This window comes from Mustela erminea, chromosome 5 (assembly GCF_009829155.1).
Source record: "Mustela erminea isolate mMusErm1 chromosome 5, mMusErm1.Pri, whole genome shotgun sequence".
Taxonomy (NCBI): Eukaryota; Metazoa; Chordata; class Mammalia; order Carnivora; family Mustelidae; genus Mustela; species Mustela erminea.
The window spans coordinates 5,125,013-5,144,677 of record NC_045618.1 but is presented as its reverse complement, the minus strand read 5'-3'; the positions used below and the strand labels follow the sequence as shown (position 1 = coordinate 5,144,677).

At 60.5% G+C, this 19,665-nt stretch overlaps 1 protein-coding gene across 5 annotated transcripts; it reads right to left on the bottom strand.

Annotated features, from left to right (window-relative positions):
* Positions 1-142: 142 nt before the first annotated feature.
* On the bottom strand, positions 143-15,037 carry FURIN (furin, paired basic amino acid cleaving enzyme). Of its 5 annotated transcripts, none has more exons than XM_032345513.1 (16): positions 14,929-15,037; positions 7,699-8,035; positions 7,187-7,285; positions 6,974-7,069; positions 6,502-6,633; positions 6,317-6,393; positions 5,959-6,047; positions 5,347-5,519; positions 4,495-4,707; positions 3,995-4,095; positions 3,783-3,886; positions 3,582-3,699; positions 3,294-3,473; positions 2,736-2,860; positions 2,509-2,619; positions 143-2,308 (listed from the first exon to the last, which is right to left on the bottom strand). In XM_032345513.1, the coding sequence occupies exons 2-16, from the start codon at positions 7,873-7,875 to the stop codon at positions 1,713-1,715; spliced, it is 2,391 nt and encodes a 796-aa protein (XP_032201404.1). In that variant the 5' UTR covers positions 7,876-8,035; positions 14,929-15,037; the 3' UTR covers positions 143-1,712. The 5 variants fall into 5 exon arrangements, with proteins under 5 accessions (XP_032201404.1, XP_032201403.1, XP_032201405.1 ...); XM_032345512.1 differs by having other exon boundaries at positions 14,841-14,930; XM_032345514.1 differs by lacking the exon at positions 14,929-15,037 and adding an exon at positions 11,609-11,888 and having other exon boundaries at positions 6,502-6,630.
* Positions 15,038-19,665: the final 4,628 nt, after the last annotated feature.

Sequence of the window (19,665 nt, the reverse complement as noted above, 5' to 3'; positions counted from 1 at the left end):
GGAGGCCCTAGAATTCCGTGGGAGACAGCGTTGGGTCCACCTGGAGGGAAGCAGGTCATCACCTGGTCCTAATCCCCGCCCCCACCCCGGATGCAGTCCCAGGGTCCTAGGAAGAGCGGCATCACCACGCTGGAGACCAGGCCTGGTTTGCATAGTCTGCACGTTTAATCACTTTAAAACCTCTAACATTATCTCGTGTCCATTAAATAGAACCAACAATGCTGGGCCTGTTTAAATTACAAGAAAAAAAAAAATCACTGGGCACCAACCCAGTATCTTACAAAATTAGCCAGGCTGGCCACAAGGGTGGGTGGTTGGGAGAGGAGGGGACACCCCTGGGCAGGTGGCTGGGTGCCAGCAAGGGCTAGGGGAGAGAGAAAGAAAAGAGGGCTCCCGGATGGGAGGGGACTGATTGTCCTAATGGGAGGGGTGCGAAAGGCACGTCAGAAGAGGGGGACTTAAGGGGGCAGAACAGGTCAGTGCTTTCTCCACAAGGGCACAGTGTTGGAGGGGGCTCAGTGCCACTGCCTGCCCACCCCTGGCACTTGGAGAACCAGTGACCCATGAGCCCTTGGCACGATGAGCCCCATCTGAGACACAGATGACAGCCTGCCCCTCCCCCCACAATCCCCTTTCCTAGGGCCCACCTGGCTTGCCCGCCTGCCTCTTCCGGACTTGGGGCTCAACTCGTCCTCACTCCTCAGCAACATGCTGCAGCCCCCCCACACCTCAGGGCCAGGGTAGCCGGGGGAACAGCAGAGTGGACAGTGGGTGTGGGAAGGTGGGTGGTCCAGCTGCTACCCCCATTAAAAATACAAAAAAAAAAAAAATCAGCATCTAAAGTGAAATAATCACAAAGTGAAAATATATCCTCAAACAGCCCCTGAGATCCCCACAGGGGAAAGCAGCATCGGGTGGGAGGCGGGAGAGGCCGGCAGGGCCACCGTCCCTCCCCACCACCCACCCAGGGGCTCCGGGACTGTGAGTGCCAACAGCCCAGGCAGCCCCGGGCTCAGAAAACAGGGACTTGGGCCCTGGCAGGAGGGGAGGGGGCCCGAGAAGGTAGGGTGGTCAGGACACCAGCACGGGGCTCGGTCCGGCCAGCCACACTTGGCGGGCAGCCAGCTGTGGTGGAGGTGGGCAAAGGGACACACACGCGCGGGCGCACCCTGGAAGCACCTGCCTTGCCTTGGTCCCTTCCTTTGATCACCACTTCCTCGAGAGGCTCACCAGACTCGGGGGACAGGGTTGGGGATACAAAAGCCCTTGGAGAGGTGGCCTCCTCCTTCAAATACCCCCTAGGCCAGCCTCCCTGCTGCCTGGATGGGGACCATTATTGCTTCAGAGGAACAGGGAAGGGACAAGAGCCGCAGCTCGGTCAGGAATCCCGGAAGAGACGGGCTGACCCTCTTCACTCCGCAGGGGATTCCGGCTGGGGCCTGGACCTTGGAAAGCTGTCCTAACGGTTCCACTCCTTTCTCCACGCAGAAGGGGTGCTAGAGGTGGGGTGAGGCCCTCCCCTGCTCCCCAGCTGGTCCTGGGGCCCCACCTCTCAGGCAGTCAGGGGGCCCGAAGGTAGGGGTGGGAAGCAGTCTCTGCCCCTTGCCTCCCAGCTGGGGTCCAAACCCAGTCCCAAGATAAAAAAATACTTTGGTGAATTAAAAAGTGCCCAAGGAGGGGATGGGCTGGAAGGGGCAGGCAGTAGGCGCTCATCAAAGGGCGCTCTGGTCTTTGATAAAGGCGGTCCTCTCGCCCCGGCCCTCGTCCTCTTCTGAGTCCGACGGACACTCTTCCTGCCAGGCTTCGGGGGGCAGCCCCTTGTAGGAGATGAGGCCGCGGTCCATGGTGTACACCTTCACCCCCCGGAAGCTGAAGCCGGAGCGCAGCTGCAGGACCAGGAAGACGGTGACAAAGACCAGCACGATGAAGGCGCAGCTGAGGCCGGCCACCACCTCGGGCAGGTGTGAGGGCAGCAGCCCTGCCCGCGGCCGCGGCTCCGCCTCCACCTCTGTGGGCAGCCTCTGGGGCGGCGGCCGCTGCTGGGGCGACTCGCGGCTGCTCTGGCTCTGTCGGGAGCACGTCTGCTCCACGGGGTCCAGCGAGGCATGGCTGGGGCAGCTGAGGCAGTCTGTGGGGGCCAGCCCCTGGCAGGTGGCACACGAGCTGTGGCAGGGGGTACACACGCTGGCCCGGATGGTCTCCACATCGTTCTCAGTGCTATAGTGCGTATCGAGGACTTGGGGCGTGAAGCCTGGTGGGCAGTGCTGGACACAGGTCTTCTGGTGCAGGGAGAAGCCTTCCTCGCACACTGCCGGCAGAGGAAAGGACATGGGTGTCAGCTAAGCAGGCAAGGCGGCCCTGAGCAGCCTCCGGCCCCAAAACCGCGGTCATCCCAAGCTCTCTTCAAACCCCTTTTCCTCCTAGCACTGGGCTGCAAGACAGGTTCCCTCCGTGCCCACCCCCTCGAACCTCAGGCCCCGAAACCCCGAAACAGCCACCACCACTGACCCACGCAGGCCTGGCTGGTCGTGAGGGTCTTGCAGCCACTGCTCTCGGGAGGTGTGTGCGGTCCCTCGGGGGCTGTGCCATACAGCACAAGGGTGAACTTGGTCAGCGTCCCTATTCCAGGGTGGGGGAGGAGGCAAGAGTTAGGGAGCACTGGCACTGCCCCCGGAATCCCAGGCCCCCCCAGCTCCCTTCTGTGTCCCCCCGCAGTCCTCACACATCTCCAGTACCATAGTTGTTGGCTTCGCTGGTGTTTTCAATCTCCAGGACCCACTCGCCAGAGGGGTCCTCGTCCCAGGAGTGGGTTGTCATGAAGGCCCAGTCGTTAAATCCATCTGCAGAGTAGTCATGTGGCCTGGGGGAGAAGGGTGCCCATGGCTGTTGGAGGCCTCTGGGGGACCCCAGAGAGCAGCCAGGGGACACCAAGGCCACAACACGTGGACTATACACCCTCCCCCAGTGCAGCACCAGCCCCACTAGGCTGAAAATGCCTATAGCTGTTGTTTCCCAGTAGGCCAGGTGTTCTCAACCAGAAAATTCTGGAAACGTGCAAAGTCTGGACACGGGAAGGCACACTATTGGCACATAATGAGTAGAAGCCAGGGATTCCTTTGATGTGGGACAGTCCCTGGGACCAAACCGTCCCTCCTCAAGTGCCAACAGCACCTCCACCAAGAAGAACATGGTGGCCACTAAGACTGTGACAAGTCCAGGAGGGTGTGAGTGCGCGAACAGACGTGTACGAGTGTGAGGGGCAGGGAAAGCTGGGCAGGGGAGAGGGCAGGCACCTGGCGGCCAGCAGGGTGGAGCGGGTGCCCATGGGGCTGACCAGGTGGATGGCCAGGTCGCCACGGCGATTGTAGGATAAGGTGAGGCGGGCCTGCGCGTGTTCCAGCCGTGTGATGTGGCTGGGCTCCCCCAGGCAGGCGGTCACCGTCTTGCGCACCTCCAGCCGCTTTCCGATGTCCCTGTGCAGACAGCAGGGACAGTGTGCCAGCCTGGCCAGGAGGGCGGGGCCGCACCCCCAGCAAGCCTCAGGCCCCAGCCACCCCTCCCAGCCCAGGGCCGGGCCTCACTTGGGCTCAGTGAGGATGTCGATGATGCATTTCCTCTGGGGGGGCACCGTCGTCCAGTTCTGGGCCAGGGTCACCATAGCACCTGCGTCCAACAGCCCGTAGCCATACGAGTGGCTCACTGCGGGGCAGAGAAGGCGGGCTCAGCTGGGAGGCAGTGAGCCCCCCACGCCCAACCCGCGTGCTGGGCCACCCTGTCCTCACCTTTCCGGCCCACACCGTTGGTGGCCCAGTCATTAGCATTGAGGTGGGCGGGCTTCGAGGTCTGTACCACCAGGTGCTGCATGTCCCGCCAGGTGAGGTTCTTACTGCAAAGGGGGCAGGGAGAGGTGGGGCTCAGCCTCTCTGGAGAGAGGCCAAGGGCGGTCCTGCAGGGGGCGCTGGTGGGGATGAGGTCTCTGCACCCTCCTACTTACTTGGCTTCCAGGGTGAGAGCAATGATGCCGGCTGCCAAGGGGGCAGAGGCCGAGGTGCCCGTGTGAGACTCCGTACACTTCTGCCGCAAGTCTGTGGTCACCTACCAGGAGAACGGGTGGAGGAACTAGAGAGGCCACCAGCCTGCCCCCTGCTCTGCCCACAGCCCCAGAGCACCCACGGAGGGCCGGGGAGCCAGGGCCAGGACACCTGGGGCCCAGCCGCGGCCTTGCTCACTTGCCATGAACAGGCCAATGCCTGGCCCTCCCCAGGTCTCCGTTTCCCATGGCTCGAGGGGCTGAGCTCCAGGCTGGAGACCATTCGAAGCCACGCACTTCCTTAGAGTCTCCACTTCTCGGGGGCGTCAAAGAGCCCCATGGCCCCATCCCTAGCCTCAGGGAGCCCCGGCTCCTGTTCCACCATTCCCTGGCCACACCTGGTCTGGAAAAGGGGCCCTGGGCGGAGCCCACAGGCAGCCCCCCGCCCCCGGGGCGGGACTCACGATCTGCTTCTCATTCTGGTTGCCGCTGCTGTATGTGGTGGCCAGCGTGGACGAGCAGGCCTCGCTGTACCAGGGCACATTGCCCAGCTGCGTGGCGCTGCTGATGGACAGCGTGTAGATGCTGTTGGTGTAGCCGTCACAGTTGCAGCTGTCGTGCTCCCGGCCCCCGTTCCCCGAGGCCCACACGAAGATGGAGCCCAGCCCCCCGCGGCCCTGTGGACAGAGTGGGCCGGGGTCACTCGCAGACGGGGCCCAGGGGAGGCCTGGTGGGAGGGCACTGCCGGGCACTGGGCCCCTTGTTGCACACGTCACCCTACTCCGCACCCCGTGAGACCCCTGCTGGGTTGGGCACTTGGGCAAGTCTGTCTGTCTGTCTGGAACCACAGACCTAGGCTGTTGCCAAAGCGTCCAGACCCGGGACTGCAGGAGCTGGAAGTCTGAGGGTTTTCCCCTTGTTTTTCTCTGTTGCTATCTGTCTAGTGCATTAACGTTTTATTTTTATTTTTATTTTTTTAAAGATTTTTTATTTATTTATTTGGCAGACAGAGATCACAAGTAGGCAGAGAGGCAGGCAGAGAGAGGGGGGAGGCAGGCTCCCTGCTGAGCAGAGAGCCCGATGCGGGGCTCGATCCCAGGACCCTGAGATCATGACCTGAGCCAAAGGCAGCAGCTTAACCCACTGAGCCACCCAGACGCCCGCATTAACGTTTTAATAAACGAGCCTCGTATAAAATTAAGGTGTAATGCAAGCATCCACAAACAGGAAGAGGAGAACGGGGGAAGCGAGCTAGGACAGCGAGCAGACAGCCCCCGGCCTGGCCCGAGGAGGCTGTGTGGGGACCCCCACCGCACCTGGCTAACCCCCCGGAAGAAGGCCTCCTCGGCAAGGCGGGCAGGGCCATCCACGGTCTTGCCGTCGTCCTCGGGGCCCCAGCTAGCGCTGTAGATGTGGATGTGGTTGGGGTTCAGGCCCAGCGAGCGGGCCTCCACTGCGTCCGTCACCTCGCCGTCCAGCATGCGCACCCCTGGCCGCGGAGGGGGGTGAGGAGAGGGATGCTGCATGGGTCTAGCCGCCGGGGCACCCCCCCCAAAGCACACCCAGCCCTGCACCCCGAGGACACACAGGGGAAGGCAGAGGCTGGAGCTGGCCAAGAGCCGGAAGGGAGAAAGCGAACACACCCTGCCTTCAACCACACAGCCTGGCCTGGAACAAGCCTCTGCGCTCCCTGGGGAGCACGGGGGCCAAGGCCGGCCCTGCAAGGACTCAGAGTGGGCGGCAGGGATTCAGGGAGGCTCCTGCTGAGAGGCCCTCACCCTGGCCTGCAGCATGGGCGGCTCAGCTCTGCATGGTCCGGGAGCCTCTAAGGAACTGCCCCGTGGTGGGAATAGATGGGCACTGGCCAGATGGGACAAAATCCCCAGCAGGGCCCTCCCCAGGACAGGGTGGCCACGGCCCACACCCACCTCCAATGCGGGCATTGTAAGCCACACCTACGCCACAGACACCGTTGTTGGCCACGGCAGCCACCTCGCCGGCACACCGTGTGCCATGCCTGCCGGGGACAAGAGCACAGCATTAGCAGGGGACAGAGTGTGGTGGAGCAGTCAGAGGGACGGGATAGGTCAGCGTAGCCCTCCAGCTGCGACCTCTGTGCCCTCCCATGCTCTCCGCTCCACGGCCACCCCTGCTCTGACCAGAACTGGAGCACGACTACAGAGATGTCAGCCTCCGGGGGAGCGGGTCTTAACCCGGGCTCGACCCTGCTCTCCCAGCGGAAGGGAGGAGACACCAGGCGGGGCCGGGGGGCCTACCATAGCTCACCTGTTGTCATTCATCTGTGTGTACCGAGGCTGCGGGTCAGGATCCTGGTCATTGACATCGAAGCTGGCCCCAGGATCCTGGAGAGGACATGGCCATCGTCAGGAACAGTCTGACCCACTGACAGAACAGGACCGCCCCAAGACACCCCTCGCCGGGATCACAGCCTCCCTCCCCCACCTCCTCACATAATTGCCTGCCAAGTCTGGGTGGTTCTTCTCGATGCCGTCGTCCAGAATGGAGACCACAATGCCGTGACCCGTGTAGCCCTGAGCCCAGGCCTCCTTCACGTTCAGGTCCCGCTGGGTGACGCCAGACTGCTGAGAAACCCGCCCCAGCACCCCAGCACTTACAAGATGTGGTTAGCTCTGTGAGGTCAGGGGTACGCTGAAGAATCCCGTCACCACCCCCGAACCTCCTTCTCTACCCGCCCCTGCAGCCGCAGTGCCGTCCCCGGCTGCCTGGGCTCCGTGGGAGGGTCAAGAACTCGGGAAGGGCGCCCCCCAGGCTTAGCAGGAAGGGGCAGCGAGAGAATGCTCGGCAGGGAGAACGAAGTAGGCCAGGAGGCCTCCATGTCAGCCTCAGCCTCCCATGGGAACCCTCAGTGGCCAGACAGGTGCCGCGGGGGAGGAGGACCCACGACCCGAGGAGGCCGCGTACCAGGTACCACTGCTGGGGAAATTTGGGGTCCGTGGGCTCCTGGTACACATCCCGTTTGCTCCTTCGCTTGGCCACCTGCTGCTCCAGCCACTGCACCTGTGAGGGAGTGAGGGTGAGCAGGTGAGGGTGTGGGGTGTGGGGGGGGGGCGGCGGTTACTCAAGAGGCTCCAGAGAGGGAAGGGTGGCAGCCAGAGGGGCTGGGGGTGCACTCACTTGAGGCTCCCTCTGCAGCCGGCTATGCCGCGGGTGGTGAGGCGACAGGGACCGCTTTGTCACCGCTCGATGCCAGAAGTGGTAATAGTCGCCGAAGATCTGCGACAGAGCAGGGAGGCTGAGCCGGGCTTTCCATCTGTCAGTCCCCGGGGAGGCAGCGGACGGGGGTGGACAACCGGCTGCAAGGGGAGGCTCACGACGCCAGGGGGTGGTGGGGCATCTGCTCCCGGCCTGGGACCGGCCAGGGGGTGCAGGGGACAGAGAGGGACCCACCCTCCCTGGCACAGTCTGGTCTCCCAAACAACCTAGGTTGGAAGCCAGAAGGCAGGACGAACCCCTGCTCCCATCCCCACCCACCCCTACCCCCGGCTGCCCTGAATGTGCCCCCACCCAGACGGTCCCGACAAGGTAAGCCCATAGTCCTGGGCCTGGGGCCCGAACCCCTGCCCTCACTGGCCCCACCCCCAGCAAGGTCCTGAGCCAAGGCCAGAGGTAGTCTGCCCTGGTCCTACCTGGCCCAAGTTGAGGAAGCCGTGCTTGCGCGCCAGGCGGTCAGCCACAGCAGGGCCTCCGGGAATGTGCACGGCCCAGGTGTTGGTGTAGACCTTCTGGGCGCGGGCGTGGGCGGCCAGCAGGACCAAGGCTCCTGCCGCTGCTACCACCCATAGCAACCAGGGCCTCAGCTCCATGGGGGGCACAGGCGGCCGGGACCCCGGAGCCCCCGTCTCCTTGGCCTGGTCACAGGGCCTCGGCTCCCACGTGCCTGCTCACTGCCTGTGGCCCGGGGCTGACTGGCGGGGGCATGGGGCCGAGCGGGGCAGGGCTGTGAGGGGACGAGGGCTGCCAGCTCTGAGGGGAACAAGGGAAGAAGAGGGGGAGATGGTCAGTCCCTCCCTAGCCATGTGCTAAAGCTGCCTTCCAAGCCCCAGGGCTGCTCGATCTAGGCCTGAAAAGGCCTGGGGAGACGGGTGAGAATCCAGCCCCCCAAGGTCAGCCGGCCAGCCAGATGGAACCCCCAAACACACACACACACACACACACACACACACACACACACACACACGGCTCCTAAGCCTCTCTCCACATAAGAATACGGAAGTGGGATGAAGTATCAGGCTTGAGTCATCCAGAATCAGAAACAACAACAGAATAAATGTTCAGCACAATCAAAGTGAAAAAGAGATGGGTTATAAAGCAGTATGTACACATGACCCCATTTTGTTTTTAAGGAACTATTTATACATGTATATTTATATATAACCACAAAACAAAACCTGGAAGGACACATGCTGAAGCGTTAAGCAACGATTCTCTCAAGACGGTGACGATGACAGATAACTGTTATTTTCTTCTTTGTGTCCTTGCACGCTTTCCAAACTACCCAGGTATACTTGACAAAATGTCTTTTCAAAGTTTTTTAATGGGTGGTGTCCACCCAGCTTGCCAGGGGCTCCTGGCTCAGGAAAGCAGACGCAGCCACAGGGAGTTACCTGCAAAGACCCACAGCCGCATGGGAAGAAACAGCGGGTGACCCTGGGAGGGATGGGGCTTGGGGGTCTGAGCACAGGGGATCCCACTGGCTTCACCTCCCTCCAGGGACAGACCCCAGGCCGGTGGCCATCATCAAAGTAGGGCCCAGACTCTTTCTAGGCTGTTTCCTGGGGAACACTGCCCCCCGCCCCCGCCCTGCCCTGCCCAGGCCTGGGTGCAGGGCCCCCAGCGGCCCCCTTGTATTCCACGCCCACCAGCCTTGCATCATCTGAGCCCAGGCAGCCAGAGCAAACACTGGCTGCTGAGCCAGGAGCGCCAAGGTGAGGCTCAATCAATAGTCTGCCTGTTGTTTCTCCTCCTTCAGCAAACAGGCAGCGGGACCTCTCTGCCTGGGGCCACATAACTGTCCCCACACAGGGCCCCTGACTAGCCAGAACCCAAGCCCCTGGGGTGGGGAGCTGCTCGGGGAGGCCCCAGTAGGGCCGCTGGAGGTATCCTGTGTCAGTGCCAAGCTCATTGAGCAGAAAGCCTGCCCAAAGGGCCCCGGATGCCCCCACCACTCCCAGCCCCAAAGGAGGTTACTCTGCCAGGCGGCAAAAAGGAAGCTCCCTAGTTCGCCCCAGGCTATGGGGCGCTGAACAGGCAGGCTCACCACTGGGAAACCTCACCCCTCCAGGGGCTCCCCTAGGCCACGACCAGCCTCGTGGAAGGAGGTCCGCCCCTACAGTCCCACCCTGCAGGCTGGGAGGGACTCAACACACAATTCTCAGGGTATTTTCAGTTTACACCAAAATAACCTGACAGCTGATGGCGGGAGGCATCCACAATACGGCTCCTCCTCGCCCTGTTACGGGGCAGAGTCCACGGGGCTCCAGGACAGGCCCGTGATGCCTTGGGCGTCCAACTTCCAGAAAGCTAGTCTTAGCAATAGCTGGGTGGCCAAACATAGGCCTTAGGCTGTGAAGAGACCCAAGCCTCTCACTTAATAGTGGATGTGGGGCCCTTCGGGCAGAACCAGGTAGGAACCAGACAAGGCCTCTTCTGGCCACTGCAATAGCCACGTCTCGGGTCCAGATGGCAAGTAAACCTCCACCCGACCCGCACCCGGACCACAGTGCTGTGAGCCCTGCCGAAGCTCCCAAATCAAGACGGGCCCATCGAGGCCCAGCTCAGGTTCCAGCACACTGTGAATGGAGCTGCAGCTGCTCGGCATTAAAGGTGATTAACCAACTATTTAATTACCCTGCAGCCCCCCAAAAGAAAGCAGGCTTCCGACACAACCCAACAGTCCCCGGAGAAAGGGCCTGCCTTCCTCTGCCCAGCATCTCTAGCCGCAGGGAGCTGTGGATATGGCTCCCACACAGCCCCCAAGCCCCCACACATCCCTACCTCAGCAACCTGGAGGGAGGGAAGATTTCTCACCCCCCTCCCTCCCCAAAGAGCAGGCACTGAGAACAATGAATGAATGGGCTGCTCCCCACCCCCATCCCAGACTGACTCACCCTCAGAGTCCCAGTTCAGCTCAAACCTCCCCTCCCCAAACCACCAGGCTTGCTTTATTTCTAGCCTCCTGTGATGCCCCCTCACATGGGACTGGGCTCTAGGCTGTGGCCACGGAGAAAGCTGGAACTGCTCTTTCTGGCTGTGTTCCTGGGAAAAGCCATTTCTCCAGAGGTCCCGGGAACCTCTAACACAGAGAGCAGCTCTGAAGCGTTAAACTGAACCTACCCCCTGGGCGGGCTGCTGTTTCCCAGGCACTGAGGGTCTGGTGTGGACTAGATTCAGTCTTTCTAGCAGAGACAACAAGCCAGGTCACCAAACCTGAGAGGTGCCCCCGAAATTCTGATTTTCAGTCTCTGCTCAACTAATTTGCTGTGTGATCTCAAACAAGTTACTTCCTCTCTCTGGGCCTCAGTTTCCTTGGTGGTAAAAACTGCTAGATCTGAGATTTTCCAACTTTTTTTTAAAAGCCACATTACACACACCCCCCTTTTAAAAAATCAAATCTTACATGAAAGCCCCACATAGGAAACGGTAAAATTTGGGCTGTTCCGGTTGAAACACGTCAAGCTTGGCTACTCTCCTGCGCTGTGTCCACACCTGGCCCGCAGCTGCTCAGCCCTCACCAGGCCACATCACCTGGGTTCCCCTCACACTTCCCAAGTCAAAAATAGGATTCCAACACCCTCCAGGGCAGAGGGTCTGCACCTCCCCTCCCCACCGGCGGGGCAAGCGGAGAGCAGGTACAAACCAGACAAGTGACTGCCGTCAGACCTGTCTGGCGAGCAGGCGGCCCCGCGGTCCAGCCACCCCACGGGGACATAAGGGGCCTGGGTCAGGCCTCGGCGGGAGGCAGCCCCAGCGCCTACCGGAGCCCGCGGGACCCGCACCTGAGTCTCCGTAGCCCAGGTGTGCGGGCGGGGGCGAGGCCGGGCGGGGAATAATCCCCTCCGCCCCGCGCCCCGCCGTTCCTCCCCCTCCCCGGGGCGGCGGAGTAGGCGAGCCGGCGGCGGCCCCCGGCGGCCAGCGGGGAGGCGGGAGCACCCGGCGCCTCTGGAATTCTCTCCCCATCCCGCCCCCGGCGGGGGCCCCGCAGGCGCTTCCTGAGGTCAGAGGGCTCGCCCCGGCCCCAAGCGGAAAAGTACCGGCCCCGGTAGGGGCCGGGGACCGAGCCGGGCCCGGAGCGCTCAGGTGGGCTGCAGGGCGCCCTTCCTGCTCCCCGCGGCTCCACCCTCGGGCCGGCCCCCGAGCCCGTTCCGAACGCCGCGACGGGCAGCCAGGGCCTGGGGGCCCGGGTCAGGCCGGCCGCGACCCTCCCCCGCCGGGGCTCCGGGGCCGCGGAGCCTGCTCCCGGGGCACAGCGGCCCAGTCCGGCCGGCCCTCCCCGGGCCCGGCGCGCTGCCTCCCCGGGCCCCGCGCCCGCCTGCTTACCCGAGGGAGCCCGGGCGGGTAACTTTTCCAGGCGAGCGCCGCGGCTGCTCGGGCGCCCCTCGGCCGAGCGGAGAGCCCGGCGGCGGGGGGCCTGGGCTCGGCGCCGTCCCCGCGCCCAGCAGCAGCGTCACCGCGCGGAGGCGGGGAGGCGCGGCGGGCGGCCTCGGCCCGGCCCGCGACCAGGGGCAGGGCTCGGCCTGGGCTCCGGCTCCAGCGCGGGCGGGGGCAGCGGCCGGGCCCCGGCGGCGCTGCTTGTTTACTCCCGTCGCTGTCAGCGGCTGCGGCGGCCCGGGCTCCTCCTCCTCCGCCGCCGCGCCCCTCCCCCTCGCGGCGCCACCTCCGCGCTCCCGGCCCGCCGCCGCCGCCGCCGCCGCAGCCGCCGCCGCTGGCCCGTCGCGCACGCCGCCCATGCCGCCCGCGCCCCGGCCGGCGTTCGGAGCCCGAGCCGCGCGGACCCAGAGCGCCGGGCCCCGAGCCCAGGCCCTGCGGCCTTCTGGGGCGCCCGCTTCCTCCGGCGCCCGGTAGGGGCAGGTAAAAAGTGGGGCTGGAGATCCCAAAGCCTTGGCGGCCGCCGGGCACGTCCCCACACCCCCACCTCCCGGGCCCAGCTGCCCGCGCCCCCGCTCCCGGCTCTGCGCGCCCCTTGCTCCCGGGGCAGGCGGAGGCAGAGACCCGAACTCGGAACCCTTGGCTCGGGCTGCCAAGGGCTTGAGGAGGTACTCCGAGCTCAGTGTCGGTTGCATTGCGGGGGAGCCGGCCCTCTCTTTCCCGAACCCCCACGACTGTCCCATTCCTGAGCCAGAAATTTGGGCATGACCCAGTTAAGTGTCCCGGGGTGACCGACCTGGGGTAGCTCCTCCTGAGGTCGGACCTCAGCGAGCGAGGCACACCTTCCCAGGGCCTACAGTTAGAAGAGTCACGACTGTTTGCATCTATATAGACAGGTGGATAAGCTGAAAGAGCAGCCCACGCCTTTTCCTTTTTTTTTTTTTTTTAAAAAGCACCAACCGCGGACCCGGCACGGGGACAGTCACTTTAGGTTGCCTCCTTCTTAAATACAGTATTTAATTCACATAATCCTTCCAAGCCGACATTATTAATCCCATTTTACAGATAAGGAAACTGAGGAGCACAAAGTTAAATAATTTGCCCAAGGCCCCCTACCTAGCAGGCCTCAGAGCTGGAGAGATCTGGGGTTTTGGCAGAACCTGATCCAAGCTACTTGCCATATACCAACGGGCTCCTCTCCCTCCCTGGGTCCCTGCCCTAGAAAACGTCTGTGCTACTTGGCTGAGGCCACCACTGCTTGAGCTGAGAAAGAAAAGAGGGGAAATGTGGCCAAGAGCTCCCGGGGCTCGGTTATTCCAAGGTCGTAGAGCAGTCTCTGCCCATCCTTTCCTGCGCCCTGTGAGACTACCTTGTGCACAGTCCTATCCTTGGCGTCCTTAAACGGAGGCTGGGGCGGGGGGGGGGGGGGGGTTGATGACAAAACCCGAACACCGCCCAGCGCTCACCAGGAGCCAGGAGCTATTCTCGGCTCTTTTCCACGTGTTAACTTATTTCTCCCTCCCCACAAACCCCACCAGGTGGGTACAATACATTCTCCTTTGACACGTTTTATGTAGCACTGTTTACATTTTATAGAAGAGGAAACAGAGGCCCAGAGAGGTCAAGTATTATCCCTAAGGTCACTAGGTGGCAAGTCAGCTGGTAAGCCCAGTTCAGACCCCCGTGGCCCTATTTCACACCCCACCACCTTAGACAAGTTACTCCATTCTGAGAGCCTCCCCTGGCTCCTCAGTCAAGTGGAGATGGTCCTCATGGAATGCAACGAGGTACCACTGGGACACCCCTTCAGATGCTGCAGAAACTGGAAACTCTGGTTAGGATGCGGGGGTCCTGAAAGTCGGGCTGGGAGCTAAGTCTGGTTTGTTCCCGCTTGGGGTGGGAACTTCCCTCATGAGAAGCTGAGACTCCTAGGGGCCACCCTGGGGTAGCCCCATTTGGGAGAACAATGCCTGTGCAGTCAGACTGAGGCAGGAAGTGAGTCATGGTTCTTCCTCAGTCTATGAGCAAGAGAACCCCATTGAGAGGAAATTGGGACAGGGCTAGCCCCACCTTAGGCTTGGAGTCCCCCACATGTCCTCTGGCCTAGACGTAAGGCCTGCGCAGAAAGAGAGCGAGACTGGCCTCCAGGTGCCCCACCCTTCCCGGAGGCTGGCCCCGGGGGTGCCACCGTGGGTGGGGGGGTGGGGAGGGGCTCGCCCTGTCTCAGAGGGCTGCCACCCTGGAGGGGCCGGCCTCTCCCATCCCGTCTTTGGCAGGAAGTGCGATTCCTTCAGCTGTGTGGCTCAGAGGTGCCTCATTTGTGGGGAGGAGGGAGAGGACCGAGCGAGTGAGCAGCTGTCCTTGCTTTGCCCAGACCATCTTTACCTCTGTCCCTCTCCCACTGGGGAGTTTCACGTACAATCAATCGTATTTTACAACAGGCCTCTTGGCGGAAAACGAATATGGAAGCCAATCCCCTTGAGACGAGCCTTCCTCCGGAGAGAATCCCACCTGGCCGCAGCTGGTGACAGTTCGCCAACATCTTCCTTTATCTCCCCCAAACAAGGCCTGGGGGCATGTATTGTTCTCTGGATCCCACCCAAGCATTTCCCTGGGGCCTTAACTCCTGAGGGAGCGAAGCTGCCCCCTGAAGCCGGTCCCCCCCTGACCGAGGGCCTTCAGAGCCCAGGGCTCTCCGGAGCGGGTTATCAGTTTTACACAGCGGCAGGGCAAGATGGTAGCAGCACGTGACAGAAGCCCCGAGCAGGAAGGCCTGGGAGGGGCGGGTAAGAGCGGGGCCTGCCGGGTAAGGCCTGAGGGATGAAGGGGCTGTGAAAGGGGGTTCCCACCTTCCCAGCAAGGCTCAGGGAGGAAGGCTGCAGCCAGCCAGGCTTCTCTTGACCTTCAAATTGGGGGGCAAGGCTCCTGAGGGCAACCACCGTCCTGTGGCTCCGTCCACTCGGGTGCTCCCATGTCCCCTGAGTGCTCCGGGGGGGTCCACTTCTCCCCAAATCTCCTCCCCGCTTTCGGGCACCTCAGAGCCCTCCACAGCAGCACCCACACCTGGTTTTAATCAAACCCGTCCGTGCATGCACAGAAGGGCCTCTGACAAAATCTAACGGGTACGCTCTCTGAGAGGGTGGGATTTGGAGAGCTTTTAAAAGTTTTCTTCCTTTTTGCTTACCTGCGTTTTCTGGAATGTCTACAGTAACTTTTCTAATAAAATAATTAAACCTTGAAGTCATGCAAAATTGAATAAAGCACGCCCATACTTCACCAGCTAGCGCCTGAACACCCGGGGTCCATCCTGAGCGCCTCGCCGCCCGCCGGGGGCTACAGCCAGGCTCCTCCTATCTGGTCTCAGGGCAGGGCCTAGCCAGTTCTGGCTAAACTACTTTGGGAAAACCTCCTTTATATGACAGTCAAACAGGGTGTCTGTGGGTGTGGGGAGGAGCCAGAAATGATTGGGTGCTGACATCTGGTCACGCTGGGACAGGATCGCAGCATTGCCAGCTCTCCTGATTTTACCAGTTATTGGGGTGGGTCTGTGCTCACCTTTGCCTTATGGCTCTGCCACGTCCCCAAGTCACTTACTGGTTTAATGGCTTCCCTCTGCCCACTTTGTATCTTCTTCCTTGTCCTCAGTGCCCAGCCAGTGTTACCCATAGCTGGGCGCCTGACAGGTGCTTTGGGTGCAGTCTCGCCTGGCAGACATTCATTGAGCACCTGCTGTATGCGGGAGCCCTAAGCGCGGAGTCCCTTAGAGCTTGTCCTCAGGAAGCCAGCGACCGCCTCTGCTGGGGTTGGAAGGACCTGCCTGTGAGGACACCAGTGTCCCTGGAAATCTGCACCCTCCCACGGCCTCGCAGCTCCAACAAACCCCCGCCCTTCCTTCTCCCTCTTGATCCAGAAAAGTAAGACAGTCCATTTTCATCTTTTTTTTTTTTTTTGAAAGATTTTATTTATTTGACGGAGAGAGAGAGAGCACAAGCAGGAAGAGCCGGAGAGGGAGAAGCAGGCTCCCCAGTGAGCAAGGAGCGCCATGTAGGGCTCGATCCCAGGACCCTGGGATCATGACTCGAGCCGAATGCCCGGCGCTACACCAACTGAGCCACCTAGGTGCTCCGAAAACAGTCCATGTTCATGACTCTTGTTGAGTTTTCCAATCAGTTTCTCAGGATCCAGAAGAAGGTTTCTCAGCATCAGCACTATTGACCCCTCCGGCCACTGGATCATTCTTTTTTTTGTGGAGACTGTCCTGTGTATTATAGGATATTTAGCACTATCGCTGGTCTCTAATCACTTCGTCCCAGGGGCACCACCACCCGACTGTGACAACCATTAAAAAAAAATCCCCCAGACATTGCCTAATATCCCCTGGGGGGTGGGGACCAGAGTCGCACCCAGCAGAGAGCCACTGATCCAGAGTTCGGTAAGGGAATGGCGCAGGAGGCAGCAGGAATTGTCTGCGGGAACCATGCACCCAGACACCTGGCAGTGAGGGAGAAAACTGCCAAGCCCCATGGCAAACAGCCCTCTGTGTCTCTACAGCATCTCCTCAGTAACACTCAGGATAACGCCGAACCCAGGTAAGGAACAATCCCAGGGATCGCACTGAGGTCGGGGAGACAGCTTTGCCTTAAATGTGTATTTAGAAAGCAGATTGGTAGCTGCTTGGGGAAGAGGGGCCAGGAGGGGCGGGAGGACGCGTTTGGGAGTGACAGACAGCCTTCGTGATCTCAATGGGGCGGAGGGTTTCACGGGTGTGCACGGATGTCAAAACGGATCAGGTGGAACCCTTTAAACCCGAGCTGTTCAGAGTGCGTCAATCATATCTCGATTGATCTGTTTTTAAAATGTACTTGTTTAAACTCATAGTGCTTGGAAGGTATTATTTGGAAAATTTACGAACATGTGCTAGCCTATTTCTTGACTGACTGATGCATGGGGGTCCTTAAGATCAGTGTGGTACTTGAGAAGAAAACAGAAGAGAAGATGATCGTGGGCCTCACGGCTGGCCTCAGAAAGGAGGGAAAGCGGGCATGAAGCCAGGAGCGCCCGGCCCCCCTCCGGGGAAGCGCTGGAGTTCTGCCCTTGTACGATGCTATCAAAGCAATGTGTTTGGAACCCTATTATCAGGGGCTTGGGGAAACGAGATGACAAATGTGGTGCTGGCTGCCAGGAAGGAAATACATGATTCTGGACCTTACAGGCTCTTCCACTAACTTTAATCCCTAAAACAAACATCTCTGGGGAGAAAGTCAGTTAATACTGGAGGAGGGCGGGCGCTCTTGCTCCACGGCGCGGTACACCCTGGGAGCAGAGAACCCTCACGGGGGCCACCTGCCCATTAAAGGCCCCAGCACTAGTGCCTGGGGCAGGGGGTGCACTTGGCCGAGCAGGGTGCTGGAGAGACCCAGGAGGGAGAGCCATTGCCAACAATGAGGGGCTTCAAGAGCTTTTCCGCTGGTGGAGACCTCCAACCAAGGTTCTTGAGACTCGAGTGAGGCCAGGGAGCACGGAGAGAACTCGGGGTGAGGCTAAGGTATTGGGACCATGAAACCCTGTTTGGGGAGGGTTGCTTGTACACCTCATGCATCTGTTCCATGGACCTTGACTGAGCACCTTGTGGGCACAGGACCTCCTCCAGTGCTCCTGTGGTAAGGGAGGCAGATAGCAGGTGGATAAGCCAGGTTACAAGAGAAGTTCAGATCACCATGAAGTACAGCATAAATAATAAAGAGAGTAATGTAGTGCTTGGGGGAGGGTGACAGCTGCTGTCCCTAGGGTAGTCAGGGAAGGCTTCTTGGAAGAGGTGATACTGGAACTGAAGCTAAGAAGGAGGCAGTGATGTGGAGATCTGGAAAGAGGACGTCCAAGGACAAGGGAACCAGAAGGTCACAGGTCTGGGCGTGAGCTCGTGTGCTTGGAAAGCAGACACTTCTTGGTGCGGTGGGAGCAGCCAGAGCGGAAGAGATGGGATGGGTCAGAGTTAGGCCATGGCAGGCCAGTTAGGCCATGGCAGGCCAGTCAGGGTGTTGAACGGAATTCTCAGAGCACTGGACAGTTTTTGGAAAATGTTACCAATTAGACTTTTTGCAAGGTTCACTGACTATGGTGGGGAGAAGATATGTAGGGGGGAGGAGGGGGAGCCCCACAAAAGCCCTATGCGGGAGGCATCATTAGTGACCCTCCGATGTTCCCTGTAGGTAGGGAACTGCCTTGAGGAAGCTGAGTACGTTCATCACTTGGTCAGAGGGTCTGTAGGCTGGGAAAGATGGGGTGTCACTCATCACCTTGAGAAGCCACACCCCTGCAGGCCCAGAGTTGGCCAGGGTTGCCAGGCTGAGGGTCCCATGACCCCAGTGCTCAGGTGCACTCAGGTACGTCTTCTAAAATCACACCTATGCGGGCGTCCAAGCAAGTGACCAGGCAGCAAGGGTTGCCCTGACTGAATGCCTGGAAGTCCTAGGGCACTCGTTTGCTGATTCCGTGACGGGGCTAAGCGCCTTCTGCTGATTGCTTCATTTACGGCTCAGAACATGAGGCAGGCTCTGGGAGCAGCCCCGTTTTACAGATTCAGAAACTGAGGTCTAGACGGCTTGCTGGGAGTCACAGTCAGAAAGAGGGAGACCCTCACTATGAAGCTGGGGACCCATCATGGAAAGCCCACATGCTTAAACCACTCAGCTCTCTGCTCTAGAAGAGGCTGAACCACGACTGCATCACAAGCCAGTTCCCGCGGGCGACGTGGCACAGGCTGTTGGGCTGAGGTTCACGTTTGACTCTTCCCTGGACAAGGCCCGCTGGCCCGTATCCTCCCAGAAGTCTGTGTTGCCGTTTCTGGAACGTGTGTCCCGTGGTGCCGCCGCCTCGCCCCCACACACACCTTGTGAGAGGCCTTCCAGGTGTGCTGCTGGTTGTCCGTCCAGATCCCGCTCTGCAGGCCCCCGGGGCAGATCACATCACCTCCTGGGGCCCCAGTTCCCTCCTCTGTAAAACGGGATAAAGATCTACCCCGCGCATCAGGTGATGCCTGAAAAGTTCTCAGCCGGCACCTGGCTTGAATCGATTGCCTCTGCGATTAAGTGGCTTCCTCCTTCCTTCCGAAGCAGGAATGCTTTCCCGATGCTTCCACACCGGGCTAAAACCAGGCTTTCCGGCACGAAATTTCTGTCCTCACTGCAGCTCTCTGGGGTGGTCAGACTTTCTTTTTTTCCTAGACAGGAGAGTTGCTAGCCTCCTTGCACTGCTGTCTGTGCTCAAAGCAGCCTTTGGTGTGGCCTGGTCCCTAGGTGGTCCCCGAGGTGACTTGTACCTATTTTGCGAGCTACCTGCTCCTTTGACCTCTAAGCTCTGAGGTCAGAGACTGGCAGGTCCTGACTTGTCCACATCATGACGCGCAGGAGATGTGGGCAGCCCGCCGTGGTGAATGGACTGGGCTGGTAGGTCTGGTGGGGCCTTGCTGGCAGCTGCTTCTCCGGATGCCTGCTTGGCGGCTGGGGGCTGCAGGGGCCATTTTAGGCACACTAGAGGACAGGGCTCTCTACAGGGCACCTGGCGGGCTGGCCACACGGGGGACAGGTGGCTACACCCCATCTCCCAGCACCGGCCACAGCATTGTGCTTTCTGGGCTCGCTCATCTGAGAGTCCTGCCAGGGCTAATCTTCCTGACCTTCTCATTGTTTAGACAGAAGAAATACTTCCAGATAGTATTCTAGGAAGAGAGTTCTCCCAGGAAGCAATAGGGATGTTTATCAGCAACAGTGAGCCTCCAATCAGAGCCTCGTTCGTTCCCTCTACGGGAGAGAGACCCCCACGCAGTCTCCCCAGTGCTGCTCGAGGAACACTACTTTTGTTCTGTGAGGCGCACGTTTCTTGTCACACTTCTTACCCAGCCATCCACCCAGAATGATTCAAAGGTCGACACTATACGGAAAAAGATGCATAAAGCCATCCTAGCTCTGCCCCTTCTGTATGGCCCCCGCTATACTTGAGCACCAATTTTT

Bases quoted from the DNA above. Each gene is read 5' to 3' on its own strand.
- FURIN (XM_032345513.1), bottom strand. From the start codon at position 7,875: ATGGAGCTGAGGCCCTGGTTGCTATGGGTGGTAGCAGCGGCAGGAGCC. The intron at 7,286-7,698 runs GTAGGACCAGGG...GCTCTGTCGCAG, and splicing joins GCTTCCTCAACTTGGGCCAG to ATCTTCGGCGACTATTACCA. The intron at 4,708-5,346 runs GTGCGGTGGGGG...CTCTGTCCACAG, and splicing joins TCTTCCGGGGGGTTAGCCAG to GGCCGCGGGGGGCTGGGCTC.